The sequence below is a fragment of the Eucalyptus grandis genome, chromosome 6, assembly GCF_016545825.1.
Source record: "Eucalyptus grandis isolate ANBG69807.140 chromosome 6, ASM1654582v1, whole genome shotgun sequence".
Taxonomy (NCBI): domain Eukaryota; kingdom Viridiplantae; phylum Streptophyta; class Magnoliopsida; order Myrtales; family Myrtaceae; genus Eucalyptus; species Eucalyptus grandis.
Window position 1 is genome coordinate 12,429,763 of NC_052617.1, and position 19,437 is coordinate 12,449,199.

General features: G+C 37.9%; 2 protein-coding genes across 3 annotated transcripts; one reads left to right on the forward strand and one right to left on the reverse strand.

Annotated features, from left to right (window-relative positions):
• Window positions 1-2,436: 2,436 nt before the first annotated feature.
• LOC104451508 (3-deoxy-manno-octulosonate cytidylyltransferase, mitochondrial) lies at window positions 2,437-7,051 on the reverse strand. The gene is given in 9 exon segments (XM_039315005.1): window positions 2,437-3,046; window positions 3,550-3,660; window positions 3,748-3,799; window positions 3,943-3,997; window positions 4,000-4,081; window positions 4,308-4,432; window positions 4,510-4,596; window positions 5,279-5,324; window positions 6,784-7,051. Coding segments are annotated over 9 exon segments (651 nt in total). The 5' UTR covers window positions 6,793-7,051; the 3' UTR covers window positions 2,437-2,962.
• Window positions 7,052-15,057: 8,006 nt separating this feature from the next.
• LOC104448432 (disease resistance protein RFL1) lies at window positions 15,058-18,642 on the forward strand. Of its 2 annotated transcripts, none has more exons than XM_010062247.3 (2): window positions 15,058-15,246; window positions 17,453-18,642. In XM_010062247.3, the coding sequence occupies exon 2, from the start codon at window positions 17,548-17,550 to the stop codon at window positions 18,376-18,378; it is 831 nt and encodes a 276-aa protein (XP_010060549.1). In that variant the 5' UTR covers window positions 15,058-15,246; window positions 17,453-17,547; the 3' UTR covers window positions 18,379-18,642. The 2 variants fall into 2 exon arrangements, with proteins under 2 accessions (XP_010060549.1, XP_010060548.1); XM_010062246.3 differs by having other exon boundaries at window positions 15,059-15,246; window positions 17,456-18,642.
• The last annotated feature ends 795 nt before the right edge of the window (window positions 18,643-19,437 follow it).

Here is a 19,437-nt window from a genome sequence, read left to right on the forward strand (position 1 = left end):
CGTGCAAAGTAAGTTCATGCCATGTAATTTTCCAGGAGATTCTCCCCGTAGACCCCGGGCCTCTAGACGTTCGGTTCAGGCATCGTCTTACAAGCACTATACTTCTATTTATTTCCATATTTATCTCGACTGAACTTTCTCTCTCCCTCCTCTCTCTCTCTCTCTCTCTCTCTCTCTCTCTCGCAGCCATTCCTTCCTTTAGTCTCCCTGCGCTGTCTCTCGGCTCCATTGTTGGATTAGCCTCTTGTTGCGGTACACCATTCGGAGGAATACCAGCAGACCTGGTGAGACTGAGTTAGATTAGTGGGCAAATTTTGGAGCTCTCTTTCTTTTGCTCAGTTTTCCCCAAAGCTCTCCCAACGCACCGAAAAACTACTGCATGTGGTCAGGGTGATTCGGGGTAGCTCATGGGCTTTTGAATTTCTCAACGCAGGGAGAAGATGATGTCCTCGGGACGTTCCTACTATAAACACTAGCCTCTTTGCCTCAAATCATAGCAGCGTCAAAAGCGAACTAAGTTGTCGTTTTGAATCCCCGCAGGTTTTCCCCTAACAAAATTCCACCAAGACAAACCACATCATGGGCTGTATGCTTCTTTAATTTCTCTAGAGTCCTTCCATTTTCGTTCGTCTTGCGCCTCATATAGTAAATAACAATTGGCAGTACAGAAATTCTAAAGTACTCAATTATCGGATTAAAGTCCAACTAGAAAACTAATGTTAATATATCTAGATAGCTTACTTTTTTGGATTCAATTTTCTAATCGCTAAAAAGTTTTGTACGTGAAAATACTAATTGACAACTTTTCTCTCCCAATGCTTGCAGCAGTCTTACTATGGACTTCAACAAAATGATCGGATTTGTCAACAATTTCTTCAGTCTCGTTCGAAAGGTCAGCGACCTCAGCAGAGTCGAAGCGAAGACGGTTGCTCTAGAAAAGAATGTGGAAACGTTGTCAGCCAGGAAAGCGGACATAATTTTGGAACTGGAGCAGGAAGAGGGGAGACCCGGAAAGAAAAGGAAGAGAGAAGTTGACTTGTGGATGCGAAGGGCAGTATCGCTGGAGGATCAGGTCCACAAGGTAGGACGAAAAGTTGAAGAGAGGTGTTGCCTTTCTCGTCTCCTGTTGGCGCATCAGGTGCGTGGCCTTGCGACCGAAGTGGACAAATTGCACGAGAAGGGCAGATTTGACAACGGTCTTACGCTGGAGGCGAAACCGGCCCGAGGCTATGAACTACAACCGGGCGAACTAGTGGGACAAGCTTCTCAAACAAAGAGGAATGAGATGTGGGATCGTCTGATGAAGGAAGAGGTGCTCCGTGTCGGTGTTTGGGGACAGGCGGGGGCGGGCAAAACCTTTCTTGCGAAGCATATACATGATCAGATAGTGCGAGCCTGTCCAAGATTCGATGGTGCATGCTTGGTCAATGTTTCGCAAGAAGGCACTGTCGGTACGATACAAACGGACATTGCGAAATATCTAAAACTAGATTTGACAGGGGAGAGCGCTGTTTACTGGGGCGCAAAACTGAGGGAGGCATTGCAGGGTAGGAGACTCCTCCTTATCTTGGATGACGTCCGGAACTCCTATTCCTTGGAAGAAGTGGGTATAGCCCTGGAGGGAGATAGATGTAAATTGATAGTGACATCACAATCGAGGGAGGTGTGCGCGCAAATGAATTGCCACGAGCTTGTCCATGTGCCTCATTGGTCAGAGGAAGAGAGATGGCTAGGGTATGAGGCCGTCGATGATTATGCCTGGGAACGTTAGGGGACCGCGATGATCTGCAGTTGCATTGAGCAACCCGGGATCTACAGATAGTGAAAGTTAGAAAATTTTAGAAGCACGTCTCTTCACATCATATCCATTTAACCTAATGTAAATTAGAAGAAATTTTAGTTTTCCTTCTTTTATTTTCCGTATAATTGCAGCATTTCAACAAATTTGATGTCTGAACATGGACATCTGTACCAAAGGGTTTCTTCCTGTATGTCTTTTTTTGGGTGAGGGGTTTTCTCTTGATGGCATTTTCATTGACCGAGCTTAGCTTGAAAGTTAGGGGGATCCACCGAATGGCTTCTCTCTTTGCCAATTTTTTATTTTTTATTTTTTATTTTTTCTTTGCCAATTCATGTTCGAATTCAAGTGCTTTTTGTATGGACCAAAAATAAATAAATAAAACAACCCAACCATGCTCACTTTGACACATTTACCCTAATCTTTTTTCTTGCAACACTAAAAATTTTGAAATTTACCATCTCGCACACCCTCCGCTATCATTATCCAACCCCATCTATTGGATAAGTGAAGCAGATTTTCGAGCAAGAAAATTACGGCTTATTCGTAAGTAACCACGGCCCGGTGGACAAGATGCATATGCTCCTCCTTTGTATGTGTAAACTCTAACGACTTATCCCCACATAAACCGGAAGAAATTGTTGCTCATAATCGACAATAGTAATCCTACATCCTCTGAAGAAAACAGCCGAAAGTGGCCCGAATACCACAAAGTGACATCCATGTAATTAACAACAACAATGGGGTGAATTTTTATAGTCTCATTTGGACGCCTTTCGGATTCAATAATTGGAGAACTAATCATTTTCCAAATTTATAATCATTTCCGCAATGTTCCCACATACACATTAGTACTCATCTTGACTCCAGGCGCTGCAGAGAAGCAGAACCTACAATCAAATGGTATTGCCATCCGCCACAAGATGCTTGTAAGCCCAGTATTTTGTAAATCATCCAAAAACGAGTATATAGCTATACAGTACCTTACAAAGCAAAGCACCACACAAAATCAATGCTCCATGTCTCGTGAATTCTCTCACCCTCAAGCTGAACAAGGTTAACTAACTTAGAGCTAGATGAAGTCTGACATCTCCAGCTTACAAGTACACACAAACCAAATGAAAAGAAGAAGAATAAGAAGAAGAAGAAGAAAATTTCACTTACCTAGGACAAGTTCCCTTCAAGCATATATGATTCTATTTTCTGAACATCTTCTTGAGTATCAATGCCATGGTCAACCTTTATCACCTGTTTAAGTAAAAGAAGGGGAAAAATAAAAAAGAGCCATCCAATCAGAATGCCAGGAAAAGAAACAACTTGCTTTGTATTTTACTAGCAGTGACCCATCTGAGATTCAGCAATGTCAGTATACAGATTCTGGTGTTGGACAAAGGCATCTGATAGAGTCAAGAAGAGAGGTGATTGAAATTTAAGCAAGAGAATTATTTATCTAGAAGATGAAGATTCCCCCAAAATGGTATAAGATCAACTTCCTTTAGCCTCAAATTAGATGAGGAAATCTACAAAAATTGAGAAATCGCACCAAATGCCCTTAACCAATAAGATGACCTTCAATGTTGTTTGCTGATTTTCTCAAAAAAATGTTGTTTGCTGATAACTTATTACTTTGGACAAAAAAGAAAAAGGGCAATTTCTTACATCTTCATAACAACAAAAACTTTACTTCTTTGTATTCCCCAAAGATCTCGAGGATTTACTGACGAAAAGAGAAAGGAAAAGGTCTGGTATACCTTCATTTTATAACCATTCTCAAGAACTTTAAGCTGTTCTAGATCCTCCTCAAGCTGGAGCAGGGTAGGCTGAAGCTCTGGATATATCTTTAGAAACTTTGAATCATAGCTCTGTGGGAGATCAGAAACAAAGATACATCAAAACCCAAGTTGAACACTTGTCCTCTCCAAACTTAAAGAAGCAAACTGAAAATCTACCTGAATTCCGAGATGAAGCAAATAGGGAAACTTAGGATTGACCTTTCCAGACCTGTTTCATGCATGAGGTGGGTGCTATCATGACAAATAATTACATATACAGATAATTCTGAGAAATAGAGAGACGAGTATAGGATCTCTACACACAATCATAGTAAAACATAAGGGTGATAACAGGGATAAAATGGCACTTACTTGTTATGTGGAATTCACCCCCTAGAGAAGTAAATAGCATAGCCACAATTATCCCGACACATTTAACACAATTTGGATCAAATGCATCTTCAGGCTTTTATGAGGTAACTGCAGTGCTAAATACTGCATCTGGGGCAGCCTGCAAACACCATAAGGGTAAATGACTGCAGATTCATAGAAGAAGGTACTATATCTCATTGTAGAAGAAATACTGCACCTTCAAGAAATCAGAGAATTCAATATCCACATGCGGTGACATTGAAGAGTTAGAAGAAGAAAACTTCAGTTATGTTCAAAGAATTAATTTTTAGCAGTTGGCAGTAAACTTCCATAAGAAATAGTAGCAATAAGAGAAGTCCATTTACCTGCAGAGCTTTAACAACCCCATCAATTATCTCGGGTTCGATAAGAGGCTCATCCCCCTGGATGTTGACAACTGTGTCATACTTTTTGTCAAGCTTCAGTAGAGCTTCATTGCAGCGTTCAGTGCCTAGAAATAATTACAATAACATAACTACTCCCCAAGTAGGTCAACATCACAACAACAGTAACAACCAAAGATCTCACCATTCCAACATGATTCAGATGTCATTATCACATCTGCACCAAATCCTCGACAACATGCTGCTATCTTTTCATCATCCGTTGCCACAACTACACCCAAAGGAATTAAGAATGAGGAAAAAAACAAGTGCATGCATGTATGACTAGTATGAAAAATAACAAATGAGAGACTACATATGAATACCATACCGAGATGCAGAATTTCAGCATTTGAGTAGCGTGTTGAAAAGAATTATAATTTCACCAATTCTATAAGTTCATAACTGGATCAACTAACTACAATTTTTTCAATGCAAGATCCCATTTTACCAGTTTCTCAAAGTCATACATGGCGAACAAAAAACTAGCTGTTGAGCCAAAACAAAAAATGAAAAACCAGACAGAGAGAGGCATAAAATTTTGTAGTCAAGTAAAATAGTTAAATATGTAATCAAGTTTAGGAATAAAACACAATATTTTACTGCAGAAGCTAACTAAATGAGTTTTGCCTAAATGAAACATTTAAAAATTAAAACCAGTTGCCAGGAAAATGGTGTAATCCTGATAGATTACTGGTGCAATGAAGAGGAGAAGAAATGCTTTAGGGAAAATAGCTTGGTGCCCTATGTAGTAGCATTGAGATCTCAAGAAAAATGCAGTATCTAACTATTGAAAGAAAGGCAAAAGTCCTTCTTAACACACCAACTTGATGGTTTGTGAAACTATATGGGCAAAAAAATTGCATGAAACAAAAATCAAATCAGATGTACTAATGAACAGGGACCAGACATACCAAGATGATCCAAAGAAGCAGCTAGTTTAGCTCTCTCCCACGTTCTCTGCCACGAAAACAAACAGCAACTCAATGAGCCATATGGAAAAAGCAGAAATCGCTATCTAACTTCGAAAATGAACAGATCAATTTTCAGAACCAAACTATCCAATCACAACAGGCTCAGAGAATTGCCCTTTTCCTTATTCATATTCGAAGTCTCATGCAGTTGACATGACTGCAAATTGGTCGTCTACATCTCTAAGACACATCCATCTGCCTTTTGGCCCACAGCATAGAGAATATTTCTATCTACTTTAGTAGAAGTGTTGCATTTCTATAATGAGATTATTAACTTAGCAAGAGATTTCACAACTATAAATAAATGACGTAGGCCAATTAATCCATTCAGTCTTATGTCTATATAATTTGAGATAGCTCGTCTTGAGATATCCTTTGTTTCTTTCTTGAGTTGGCATGGCTTTTGGAATCAAGTTGCCACTCATTGTTCCTCTCTATTGATCCGTTGCTTCAGTAAGCACCAAAAACTTGGCTACTTTCAAGCATATGCAAGACAGTCTTCTCAAATCCAACTTATTCATGGATATAAATGAAATTTATTCTCCAGCAAGTACTTAAAACTGATAATGGCAAGGAGCAGGTTTGTAATCTTGCCTACTTTCTTGAAACAGGAAACTGGAAAAAATAATATATACATACACATACGCAATAGGATCTACAATTTAATTTATTCAAAGGTCTTTTGGAAATTTACAAGTTCCTATGTTCTGCCATTGTCTTGTAAATCCAGTGATCAAATACACACAAAATTTGACCTTCATTGGCCATTTGCATCATCATGTATCCTGATCACTATACCAGTCACTGCCTAACAACTTCAAACTCTTTCTTGCACGCAATCAATTATAGTTGTAATGCAAAAGGCCTGACAGAGTGATCCATCAAATGAAGATCCACGAAAGAGGGCACATAAAAATTTGTACTTCAGCCAGCATCATTAAAACTCCTCTCTAGTTACATTACTATAAACAAGGAAGAAAGACAAACAGATATAAGGAAAGGAAGCAAAACGGAAATGTGACAAATCAAACAAGAAATGCGTAAGATTTCAGTAAATTTGGGATATATATATTATATCTTTACCTGCCAAGAATCCATTTTTGAACCGAGACAACTATGTACTTAATTCTACAAAGACCCTCAGCTTTTTTCTTTTTTTCTTTTTTTGTGTAAAATAAATATGTGCTTATCCATTGAAATTCTGAGCACGACTTAGAAAAAGACTGCATAACAGCTTCTTTCTCTGACAGGTAACAACAATTTCACATGGAGGCTTCCTATTCTTCTCGGGCATTCAACACTGTCCATCGAGATTACAATTACATAGCACGGACTCGAAACAAAGAGACTGGAACACCGGATCAAGACTGTAATCGGTTCGAACATGGGCAAAGCAATGAGATAAGAGTCGATCGACAGTTCAAAACGAACCGCATAAAAAAAACCTGGATCATGGACTTGTCCAGAATGGGGACCAGAGGCTTGCCCTGAAACCGAGACGAAGCCAATCTGGCCGGTATGATGCCCACGACCCGGCTCCGGCACTTGGCAGATCTGCCGAGGTAAGCCCGGGAGCCGATCGCCGCCGCGACCGCCGCTCCCGCGACGATCCCGTGCACGATCCACGCTTTGGCGTTTGGATACGAAGAAGACGAAGACCCACGTTGCTGTTAGCCGGTATATGCACGTGCGTTGTCTTCGTCGGATTTGAGACTCTAGGGTGCGAATGGTAATCTTCCCAGCCCAAGAATTTATATTCTTCTCTTCCCCAAAACAAAAAAGAATAGAAACCTATTTAACAACGGCTAAGAACTTAGTTTTTGTTCGAGAACAAAAAGTTAGCCCGGAAATGATTTTGGAATAGAAATGAGAAAAAAAAAAAAAAGTTCTTCTTGTTTCCGGAAACAAGTTTAAGAAATAAGTGAATTTTTTTTTTTTTCTTTTATTCTTCTCTTGCCGACTACCATTGATCGCCCTTGATCGCGCCCGCCGTCACTGCCGCCACCGCCGCCGCCGGAGGCCGACCGACCGTCGCGCCACCGATCGCCGCCGACCAACCGTTTCGCGCCGGTTGTCGTCGCCGTCGCCGATCGCTGCCACCGCCGCCGCCGCCACACGTCGGCGGCGGTCGGCGGCGACGACGTGCGGCGGCGGTCTACCAGAAAAAAATAAAAAAACAAATAAATATAAAAAGAAACTATTTTTTACTAAACGCATTTCTATTTTTTTTATTTCTAAAGTAAAAATTTTGTGTAGTTATCAAACGAGTTTTTACATAGAAATTGTTCCCCATAATAGAAATAGAAAAGAACTATTTCGAAAAGAAATAACAAGAAATGTTTCCCTAAATAACTCTTATGCCCGGAGCGTGGGCTTGAGTAGATTGCTTCGATCTGGCTGTGATTGGAATGATTTATTTTTCGAAAAATCTTAAATTGATAAATGTATGATATATCACTAAAAACCTCAAAGTAATATATTTCTAACGAATTAATTATCAATTAGATTTCGCTAAATTGAATTAATATAATGAAAAATTATAAATCGGTACATTTATGACAAATTCCAAAATGGTGTGGTAAATCGAAATTTAATAAAAACTAATGGATATCATAAGTATGTCAATTTAGAATTTTCAATAATCAAAAAATTAATTTATGATAAATTTATTTAGGATTTTTTGTAATATTAATCCATTTTCCTTTTTTGTGCAGAAAATTTGAGTTGAAAATGAGCAACGATGAACATGAATGAACTAAAACAAAAGATAGATCATCAATTAAAGGCTCAAATTTGGTAGATTTCAGTGTGGATAAATTTTTGACCATGCTTGGCTAAATTGGCTTATATATAGAGAGTAGAATGAAGCCATGCGTCATCAAAGAGTGCAATTGCTCTACATGAAGTCCTGTGTTCTCGTGGACGAAATTAGCATACAAATACGCGAGCATGGGAGGAAAAGATAGGGGAGAAAACATATCGAGAACCATCAAGGGAAGAAGCATTTTTGCGGGCGATGGGCTAGAAGCGCGGCATTACGGGAAGGGCACCATACCGGACCGGTCGCACTTACTGATAGTTCTAAAATCACTCTCGAAAAGTTTTGCACGCTGCATAAACAGAAAGCGGCTCAGAAAGCTTTGTAGTTCCGTCACCTTGTTCTCACCCCGTCCCCTTAAGGATCCAAGGTGAAGACATAAAACAAACTGTGGAACGAGATCGGAAAAAGGAACCAGAGTTAAAAAAGATGCATGTTTTTTCTTCTGGGAAGACATGTAAAAGAATAAATTACACCTGCTAAGAGGACTAATAATACAAGAAAGAGATTTGCTAAACAACTTGGGGTCATAAAATTATCAATTCACAGCTATCGTGACTGGTGTATTCCCTAGGACTGAAAATCTGCTGTCCTAAGTACTTTTTATTGCACACCTCTGGTTCCGACAGGCTTGTCTCAGTACAGGCAACCGTGAAAAACTTGCCCACAAAGCCTTCTTGGGTGCATAATTACACTTCCGCAAACAGGGAACCTGCTTCCGCAGTGTGGCTCCCTCTCACTCCATCTTGAATTTTATGCCTTTATTTTTGGGGGTTTATCTTGTCGACTGAGCTTAGCTTGACAGTTGTGTGTCCACCGAATGACTTTTCTCTCTGCCTACTCGCGTTCAAATTCAAGTGCTTCTTGTTTATGTTCAGCCCAAGTGCTCTTTTACACTTATTCCGAAACTCCTCAAATGTTAACATGTTCGGGCGCAGTTGACGTTACTCTTCATTTTTTTTTTAAACTAATCTCCCTTTTGTCCAACTTCTGGAATAATAACTAAACGCAATAATGAAACGACTCACTTTCGACGCTCGTCCCCTCATGCTCTGCTCGCCTTCATCCAACTCCATCTGTGGGATAAGTGGAAGCATATTTTCGAGTGAGATTATAACGACTTCTTCATAATTAATTACGGAAAAGGTGAAAGAAGATATGCGCAATCCTCCTTTGTATGTCTACTTATGATACAACTCTTCGAGAACTTAAGCGGAAAGAAAAATGGTTTTGCACATAATCGACAAGAGTGATCAACCGAAGCCAAACAAGGCTAACTAACTTCGAACGAGATTAAGTTTGACATCTGTAGCTTACAAGTACGTACTAACCGAGTAAAAAAGGAACAAGAAAATCCCGTATAATTAGGACAAGTTTCTTTCATGCATAAATGAATATATTTTATCAACATCTGCTGGAGTATCAACACCATGAGCCTCATGATCAACCTTTATCACCTGCATGAATAAAATGAAAATGAGCCGTGCAATCAGAATACCAGAAAAAGAAACAGCTTGCTTTCTGTTCCATTGGTGCCCGTTTGAGATCCAGTATGTCAGTATACAGAGTTTTTTGTCAGATGAAAGCATCCTGGAGAGTCACGAAGAGAAGTGATCGAAATTTTGGAAAGTATTTGAATTGAAGATGATATCCCCAACATGGAATGAGATCTACTTCCCCGTTTTAGCCTCAGTTTAAATGAGGAAATCCACAAAATAGAAAAATTGCACCAAATACTTTTAACTAGTAAGATGACATGGAAACATTGTATATATCGTTTTTTTTTTATATATCGTTATTATTCAAATTTTGAAAAAAAAAGAAGAAGAAGCTAAATGGCAAAATGAAAAGACGTATCTTTGATTATGCATTTAACCATAGGATCATAACTAATTTTGTTTTTAATATTTATTCATGAAATGTGCATAATCATGTAATATGACCCTTGAAAAATATTCTATAAATTTTAGTAGTTAATGGATTAGCTTATTTATGTAATATTCAATGTAATTATTTTATTAGTTATATGGTAGTCATTTATCTGGAAGACATTGTTATAATGCTTTAGTGATGAATTTTTATTTTTATTTTTTATTTTTGTGTGGATCCTCTAACATCATATTATTTGTCAAACAGAGGGAATCGTGTCATATTCCTTTTAGAGTAATTTATTGTTTATTTTTTAATGTCATTTGTACATAAAATATGTATCATCTTATTTTGATCGTATTTGTCTCGTTTTGTCAAATATGGGCTATCGTGTCGAGAAATTTTACATTTAGACATTGATATCATTTATTGGTGAAATGCTTTGTCATACGGATTTTCATATATTATTCAACTTATTTTGTTCTCATTAACTGAACAGTTTAGGAATGATATCGAATGCAGGGCTTTATTCACATCAACTACAAAGTTATCACAATTCTACTAGAGGCAGAGTTTTAATAATAAAAGTTATCAATAATTATGTGCTTCACCATATTGATTTATGATGTTTTTCATTGGCTCTGACACCAGTTAGCAAATTGCCTTAATACGTTTTTCACTGCATCAAGAGATAGATATTGTGGAACTACATTTAATCAATATAGTAAAGAGTCACCAAAAATTCTAAATTATGCACATTATAACGCATTTATCCTCAACATTTTTTTGTGACACAATAAATTCCAAACTGTACTCATGTGATATATTTATCTCAAAGTTATGCCAATGTGATACATTTACCCTAAACTTTTTCTTGTGATGTTAAAAAATCCTAAACCTATATGCATATGACATGTTTACCTCAAAAGTTAGGATATATTTGTCACATAAATACAAATTTGAGAATATAAGTTTGGAGTTTTTTGTATTGTGAATATGCCACACAGGTATAAATTTGGAGTTTTTGGTATTATAAAAAGAAAGATTTGGGTAAATATGTTATAATAGATATAATTTAGAGTTTTTGCTGACTCTTTTTTCATTAAAATAATAGATGGATGAATTTCAAGATTAAGGGAAAATAGGAGAATGAATTTCTTAGAATTTACAATGAAATATAAATAAGATATATGCTAAAGTATGATGCAAATTATACTTTGAAACTCTTGCAACCGTAAAAATAAGCTATGTGATAGTTATATTAGCTAAACAAAATAAAAATTGAATGTTTACAAAAATCACCAGAAAACCAATAGTTGATCAAAAATATTTTTAATGCATTAACAAATTCTACTAGATATGTTAAATGTTGATTGGAATTGTCTTGATCGCTTTAGAAAATTTATCCAAATCACCTTAAATTTACCTAAAGAGAGTCCTTGCATATACCAATTTATCTGATTTTTCGTAGAAATGTAACACCCGAAGTCACTTCCCAAAGATAGCTAGAAAAATGCCAATATAATATGAAGCGCATCTACTTGCCTTGGAATGAAAGACATAAGCAAATTTAGCTAGATTGAGTATATGCCAATATAATATTTATTTATCTCATTATTCCTGGTAGTCCAGCAAAAGCCTCTTCTACTGTTCCTGTGAAGCAACACCGAGGTTCATAGGTAACTTATTTTCTACATATTCACTTCATTCAATTTAATCACGTATTTATACAATTTGTGGTAACTAAAGTATATTTTGTTGTGAGAATTTCTCCAAGACTTATGGATATCCATAAAATAATGAAACTCCTTTAAAAATTCACTGCAATTCTTTCATAATTTAAAAAAAAAAAAAAAAAAAATAGGAATTATCTTCATCAATCATAAAGTGATAGGAATTATCATCAATAATTTATTTAATCATATTTTGCAATAATTTCAAAATTTTACAATAACGGGCCTTTGATTTTGTTTTAGTTTTTGTAGAAATTTACTTTTCAGATGCAAACCTTTAAAAATAACATTATTAGGGTTATCTACAATTATGCATTTAATCGTAAGAGGATAACTAATTAGACATTTAGCCATGTTCACTTATGAATTGGAAAACTGGACATTATGTTGAAAATATACTTTTCCTCTATGAACTAATATGAGAATGTCATTTTTATGTTTTAAAATTATTTATTTATTGTCTACGTTGACATATCTCTAAAAACTACATGTAACTATTCCAATAATCATCTAATATCATGTATTCATGAAATAGGGTCTTCGTACTATATATATATATATATATATATATATATATATAAAATTATAGTCACCTAATATCATTTATATGTGGAGATAATTTCTTCATATTGTATTTTCGATAAAGTTTCATTTGAGTTCCGAAATAAAATAGTCTAAAAACTATCTTCCGTTGACCAAATGTGCGTCCGAGCAATGCACAAAGTCTCAATTAGTTCTTAACATGAGACAAACGCGGCCAAAGAAAAGGTATTGTTAGCAGTAGTTTTCCCTCCCATGCGAGTCGTGCAGAAACGCTCCAAATTTTAATCTGCCATGATCAGTTCTATCATTTTACTGCAATTTTTAATCTACCATGAGAAGAGTATTATGCAATAAGTAGGTTTTGTGATAATGGAGAGATTTTCGTTTTTCAAACCCATGGTGTATTTGTTTCTCCTAAAATCAATTGTTTTGCAAACATTTTACTAACAATAAATCGTCTACATCGCTTAGAATTATTAATTAACGGAAAACATCCGTATTATCCACAACAATATATGTCTAAGTAATTCAGTTGTCAATCAAAATATGTATCATTGATTCATTTTTATTAGCAATACAAATAATCACTTTCCGAATTTTTAATCTTTCACGGAGCAAATGCATCAGGGAAATTCATTTGATTATATAATTATAGCATCTTGTGACACGATGATGAAGCAGGAAAGCTAAGAGACTAGATATAGTCTCAAATACCAAGTACAATATATATGTTTGGCAGCACAATGCACAAGGCCCCCAACTAGTCCGCACGAAAGCGACTAGGAAACGTCTCCAAAATGACCCAAAAGACTTTGGCTATTTCCAGGTGGGTGGGTGCAAGACTCTTGATGATGATTCCATCGCCTGTCAGCATCGACCAACTTCCAGGAAGGTGTCCCATAGACCCCATGCCGCGAGACTTTTGCTTCGGGCATTGACTTGCTGTGCTTCTATTGACTTGACCATTTCCACGACTTTGGCTTCTCTCTCGCTGCCATCCCTCCCTTTACTCTTCTCTTAATTCCATTTATGAATTAATCTCTCGTTCGCGGTAATTTATTTGGAGGATTATCAGCAAGTTTTTGTCAGGCGAGACTGCTTTAGATTAGTGGAAACTTGGAGCTTTTTTTTTTTTTTTAACCTAAATTTTCCGGTGCTCTCCAGGTAACTGAGCTGGTAAATATGGTCATGCCTGGGGTTCCTTCATTTATTCCACACACCCTTCACACCACTCTTTCGGTCCCCTATTCTTAATCCTCATCTGATGAAAAAATTCATGAGCAATCAGCATGTTTTCCTGGAATTGCGTAACATTGACAAAAGGTACATCGATTAGGTGAGATGATGTCAAGAAGAAAAAGATTTAACCCCATTCGCAATGATTTCTTATATGATGTCTTAAAGCTACACGAACCAATTGGTCTAAAGCGATAAAACTCCCAAGGGAGTCAATTTTCGAAAATCAAAATGATATATGACTGGTTAATTAGAGAAGGAAGACGACCTGCGTGGAAGAAACGGGTAACTTCTTTAGCTGTTAAAGGCCCAACTTCACTACATCCCGAGAAGTCTGAAGGAAAATTCCTGCAAAGCCATCAAGTACAGGAGATTTCCAGGCAACCCAACTGGAACATGACTTGCTTTCTTCTTCCTCTGTCCCATCCTCTATTAGTGCGCGCTTCATATCCTCACCTATAATTTTATCGAAAATAGATGCCATCAAACTCGAAATTATTGCAAAGCTCAGGTGCAAGGTGCGAGGACTTTGAATCCGTATGTACCGCTGAACTTGGCTGGCTCCATGCGTAATGTTGGTGAATAGGGCTAGAGTGAATGAATCCATACTATAGTCTCTCTAGTATATAATGTATAATCACAGTATCACTTATGTCAACTTTTCTCAATATTTTAAAAGTTAGATTTGATGCAAAGATTAAAATCACTTTAATTCACCAATAATGTATAAACACAGTAATCACCTACTTTTTTCTTTACACATTGCATTTCTCACCCTCTCCCGTCCAGTTTCTAAGCCCTTATTTATTTATTTATTATTTTTTTTATTTTTTTGCTAATGTCCTTCATTCCGACAACCTCGACACGGCATTGGAACTATCGCGAATTACTGTTTCAATCATGTCGTGTCAGCAAGCACGACAAAGTATATTGGGAAGTTTTTTCTCCATAATTCCTTTTTCTCTTTTTGTCTTTTTGGCCGAACCTCCATCTCCAAAGTTCAGTCTCCACCTTGTCTCGTCGTTATGCTTCCCTGTTGAACTGAAGAAGGACGACTCGATTAAAAGAAGCGGATGGAAAGATATAGTGGCACATTCGATAAAGTTCCTTATTCCTTCGTTGTATAACTTGTATTATCCAGCCATATACAAACTCATTAAAATTCATCTGATACACTGTCAAGAACGCGGAAAAAAAAAGGAGCATTGATGGTATATTAACTTGTGATCTACGAAACCTAATAATTTGGTCCAGTTGCGGAATTAAAACGTTTATGAACGCAATACTAAATAAATACAATTGATTCTTCAATTAAGACTCTCCATTACATTAACAAGGTATATAGCTTGATTGTCTCTTCAATGAAGTTGACTTAAATCATTACAATTTCATTTCCTTACGAACATTTGCTAAGCAAGAAGAATAATGTGAAACAAAACGGAATTGGGTTAAAACAGAGTAAAGCTTGGTGAAAGGGAAATACAAGCTGTCCTCCTTTCCAGGAAGGTCCAACTTCTGGATCTCTCTCCGTTGAATACACGACTCAAGTAGCTTCTGTTCGCTCTTATATAAGCTTACCCAACTCCCCTGTTTTCCCCCACCTTGGCTGCCCTCCTGAATCCATTCCTTCCTTTGTCTCTTAATTCCATCCTTGGATTAATCTCTCGTCGTGGTGTTTCATTGGAGGATTATCAGCAAGTTTTTACCAGGTGAGACTCCTTCAGATTAAATGAATATTTGGAGCTCTCTTTTCTTTCCTCAAATTTCCTGCTCTTTTCATGTAACTGGCGCCGGTGAATTGTCATGCTTATTTTTCCTTGGTTTATTCCAAACATCCTTCACTCAAGGAAAAAGAAAATTTACATCCTGTGTTGTGTTGTTTGTCTGTCCTCTATTTTGTAGATCTGTTAATTCTCGAGCAAATTAAGATAAATGGTTAGATTTGTTTTTCTTTACGTTTCTTTTCCTTGCCCAAAGGATTACTTCGTTCTAATATACTTCCCAGAACAGAACAAAAAGAAATAGAAGCTTTTAAAAGGAACAGAGAACCATCAATAACCCTGTTATCCCACTGCAAACGGCATTCCCATGCCTTCTGTTGAGCTTGGATGTCCCTTCTTGCATGGTCTCTCCTGCACAACTCCAAAGAGTAATTGGCAGATTTTGCCGGAAGTCGCCCGCCCATAGTATACCTAGAGTAGTCAACTTCTTATCCCTGCTCAGAGTTAGCTGGATGGGTGAGAAGTCCCCATGCATTTGTAGCCTTGTCGATTAGGCGCTCCACTAACATGCTTCCATTGACATCTACTCTGCCTGCTGATCTTTGATCGACTTCCCTCTGTAGCCATCTTTATTCCATGTGCTGAGATTCTTTCCATTATGAACTTGCTGCAGTCCGACTGTCTCCATTCCTTCTAATAGACTGGCCCATCCCCCATAAGCTCTTGCCCCTTTGTTTAGCTTTAAAAAGAAGGAGCAATTAAGATAACAAATTCCTTTCAGCACCTTCACCCATAAAGCATGATGTTCTTCAGTTATTCTCGAGGCAAATATGAACTATCATTAGCAAGGTCCTATGAACCTAATCCTCCCGTGAATTTGGGTTGAGTACGACACTGCCAAGTCTTCCAGTGAGTTTACGTTCTTGTCTCCTATGTCCCCAGTAGTAGTTGAAAATCATGTTATTAATTCATTCCACCCGCTCATATTTCTAGCCACGCTTTCCCTTAAAATGTTTACGGCCTCACTTTTAGATCTCCCTCATAGGTCCACATTGAAGGAAACCCTCCGTTTTAGCAAAATTTTCAGCCAATAGGCATGCCTGGAGCATTACACACTTCTTAGTGTTCTGAGAAGAATCAGGACCGTAGCACAGCAGATTCTGCACACTAATCTCTTGACCTTATGCGAGGTTAACCTTCTAAAAGTTCCTTCAATGTCCTACACTTAGAAACAGAAGCTTCTAAAAAGAACAGAGGAGCATCAGTTAAAAAAGAGTGGGATAATTGAGCAGCTTCTTTTCACCTTGATACCCTTCACTTTAATGCAGACGACGGCTTTATTGAGTTAGGCAGACAAGCAATCTGTGAGAATTATGAATAGAAATGAATATGGGGGTCTCCTTGGCTTTTCACCTAAGAAGATCGTATGATGCTGGACTCTTTCCCATTTATGACTAGTCTATAAGGTCAGTCGTGATCCATTTTATAAAAATCGCATCAAAACTCTGACAAAAAAGAAAAAAAAAGAAGTATCAAGACCCCTTATTACCATGACTTTTTGAGAAATACCCCACTCAAACCTGTCATAGCCTTCCCTCGCGAAGCCCGCCAACGATCGCCAAGTCGACCCTCATGCGAGGGTTGCAGACACTTGCTTGGTCACCCCCTCACTGATGCTTGCCTCCGGTAGCCTGTTCAACGCTCATGCGAAGCTCACCGACGCTGGAGCGAGGCTTACCAGATCGCTAGTGGCCACCGAAGTTTCGATTTGCACCTTACCAGAGTCAGGGTTATTTGGTATAGCAGCTCATGGGCTTTGAATTTCCTAACGAAGGAAGAACATGATGTCCTTAAGACGTTCCGACTCTTGCCAATTTGCTTGTTTGCCTCAAATTTATAGCAGCGTTGAAAGCGAATTAAGTTGCTGTTTCAAATCCCCGTGGGTTTCCCCTTAAGCAAATTCCACCAATACAACAACCCAAATCATGGCTGTATGCTTCTTTTCTTTCTTTAGGGTCCTTCCATTTTCATTCTTGGTCTCACACCTCGAATACTAGATAACAATTAACAGTTCGGAAATGCCGAAGTACTTATTTATTGGATAGAAGTCAAAATATAAATGCCGAAAGCTAAAAAGTTTTGTGCCTGGAACTGGAATACTAACTGACCACATTTTTCCCCTTAATGCTCTCAGCAGGTTGACAATGGCTGTCAACTAATTTTTGGGATTCGTCGAAGTATCTTGAGTCTTGTTCAAGGGTCGGCAACCTAAGCAGAGTCCAAGCGAAGATGGGTCCTCTGGAAATGAATATGAGTATGGTGTCGGCCAAGAAGGCGGACATAAGTATCCAACTAGAGCACGAAGAGAGGAGACCGGGAAAGAAGAGGAAGAGAGAAGTTGACGTGTGGATGCAAAGAGCAGGATCACTGGAGGATCGAGTCCACAAGTTAGGACGAAAAGTCCAAGAGACGCCCTTCCTTCTTCGTTTCATGTTGGCGGATCAGGTCCGTGGCCTTGCGACTGAATTGGACAAATTGCACGAGAAGGGTAGATTTGATCACGGTCTCACGCTGGATGTGAAACCTGCCCGAGGCTATGAACTGCAACCAGGTGAACTAGTGGGACAAGCTTCTCAAACAAAGAGGGATGAGATCTGGGATGGCTTGATGAAGGAAGAGGTGCTCCATGTGGGTGTTTGGGGACAGGCGGAAGCGGGCAAAACCTTTCTCGCGAAGCACATACATGACCGGATAGTGCGAGACTGTCCAAGATTCGATGGTGCTTGTTTGGTCAATGTCTCGCAAGAAGGCACAGTTGGTACGATACAAACTGACATTGCGAAATATCTCGAGCTAGATTTGACGGGGGTGAGCGCTGTTTACTGGGGCGCAAGACTGAGGAAGGCATTGCAGGGTAGGAGACTCCTCCTTATCTTGGATGATGTTTGGAAATCTTACTCTTTGGAAGAACTGGGTATAGCCCTAGAAAGAAATGGATGCAAATTGATCGTGACGTCGCGATCGAAGGAGGTGTGCAAGCAAATGAATTGCCACGAGCTTGTCCATATACCAACTCCTCCCGAGGAGATACCTCAAGAGTTTGAAGAAGAAGAAGTGTAAAAACTAGAATTAGAAGGGTTAAGGAAGTTGGAAGAGAGGAGGTGTTTTTGATTGGGGGTTTTGCGGCGCCTTGATGAATTTGACTGGGATGATGTTGGCGGGGCAAGATCATTTGTGATTTCAATAAGCAACTTGGGATTGAGGACTTTAGAAAGACTTATCTTCATCATTTCCATTTAACATAATATTGCAGCTTTTTTGACAAGTGATATCTGAACGAGGATATAAGACTATAAAGGGTTTGTTTCTTCTTTTTTGCCTTTATTTTTGGGGGGTTTATCTTGTTGGCATTTTCAATTACAAAATCGCACGCCAACCCTAAAAAAAAAAATCACAAATAAACAATCTATTGGACAGAAAATAATAATAAAAAGGCAAAATAAGAAGAACACGCCAAAAAATTTATTATCAAAGTTCGCCTAAATTTGGATTACGTTTTCGCATAGAGACACTTTACAAATTTACTAGATTTCAAAGAAAGTCAGAATATAATGATGATTTTTGTTAAGATTAGTTCACAAAGAAATTGAGAACCCTTTACAAGAAGAAACTCATTTTTTGCTTTTCTCATTTCTTTTCTTAGTGTCTTGACGACTGGCGTCTTGTTATTGCTAATATAAATGCGTAGCTTTTAAACTAAAAGCAAATCTAATAGAAAAGACAAAAAAGTCCCTAAAAAAGATTTGGTTTTATCTATAATAATCTTCCACTTGAAGACAAATATACCCAATGCACTAAGCAACTTTGCATCCATCTTTTCAAAAATTAGTAATTGAAAAACTTGTGTTTTTACAATATCCAGCATCAATTAACATGGAGTAATGCCAATGTCTAATGTCTTGATCAACATGTCAATTGGATTCTTCGAGCTATCAAATCTTCCATAACGTTAACTTCTTATCTTTCAATGCTAATATGATAAAATGATAACGCTTCCCAATATGTCTACTCCTTGAGTGATAAGTTACATTCTTTACTAAGTGCATTACACTTTAACCATCACTTCACAATGTACTGACTGACTATTTTCGATATAACTCCTCCTTGTAATCTTGTAAC

Excerpts from the sequence above, each read along its gene's own strand:
- LOC104448432 (XM_010062247.3), top strand. The coding sequence starts at position 17,548 with ATGGGTCCTCTGGAAATGAATATGAGTATGGTGTCGGCCAAGAAGGCG.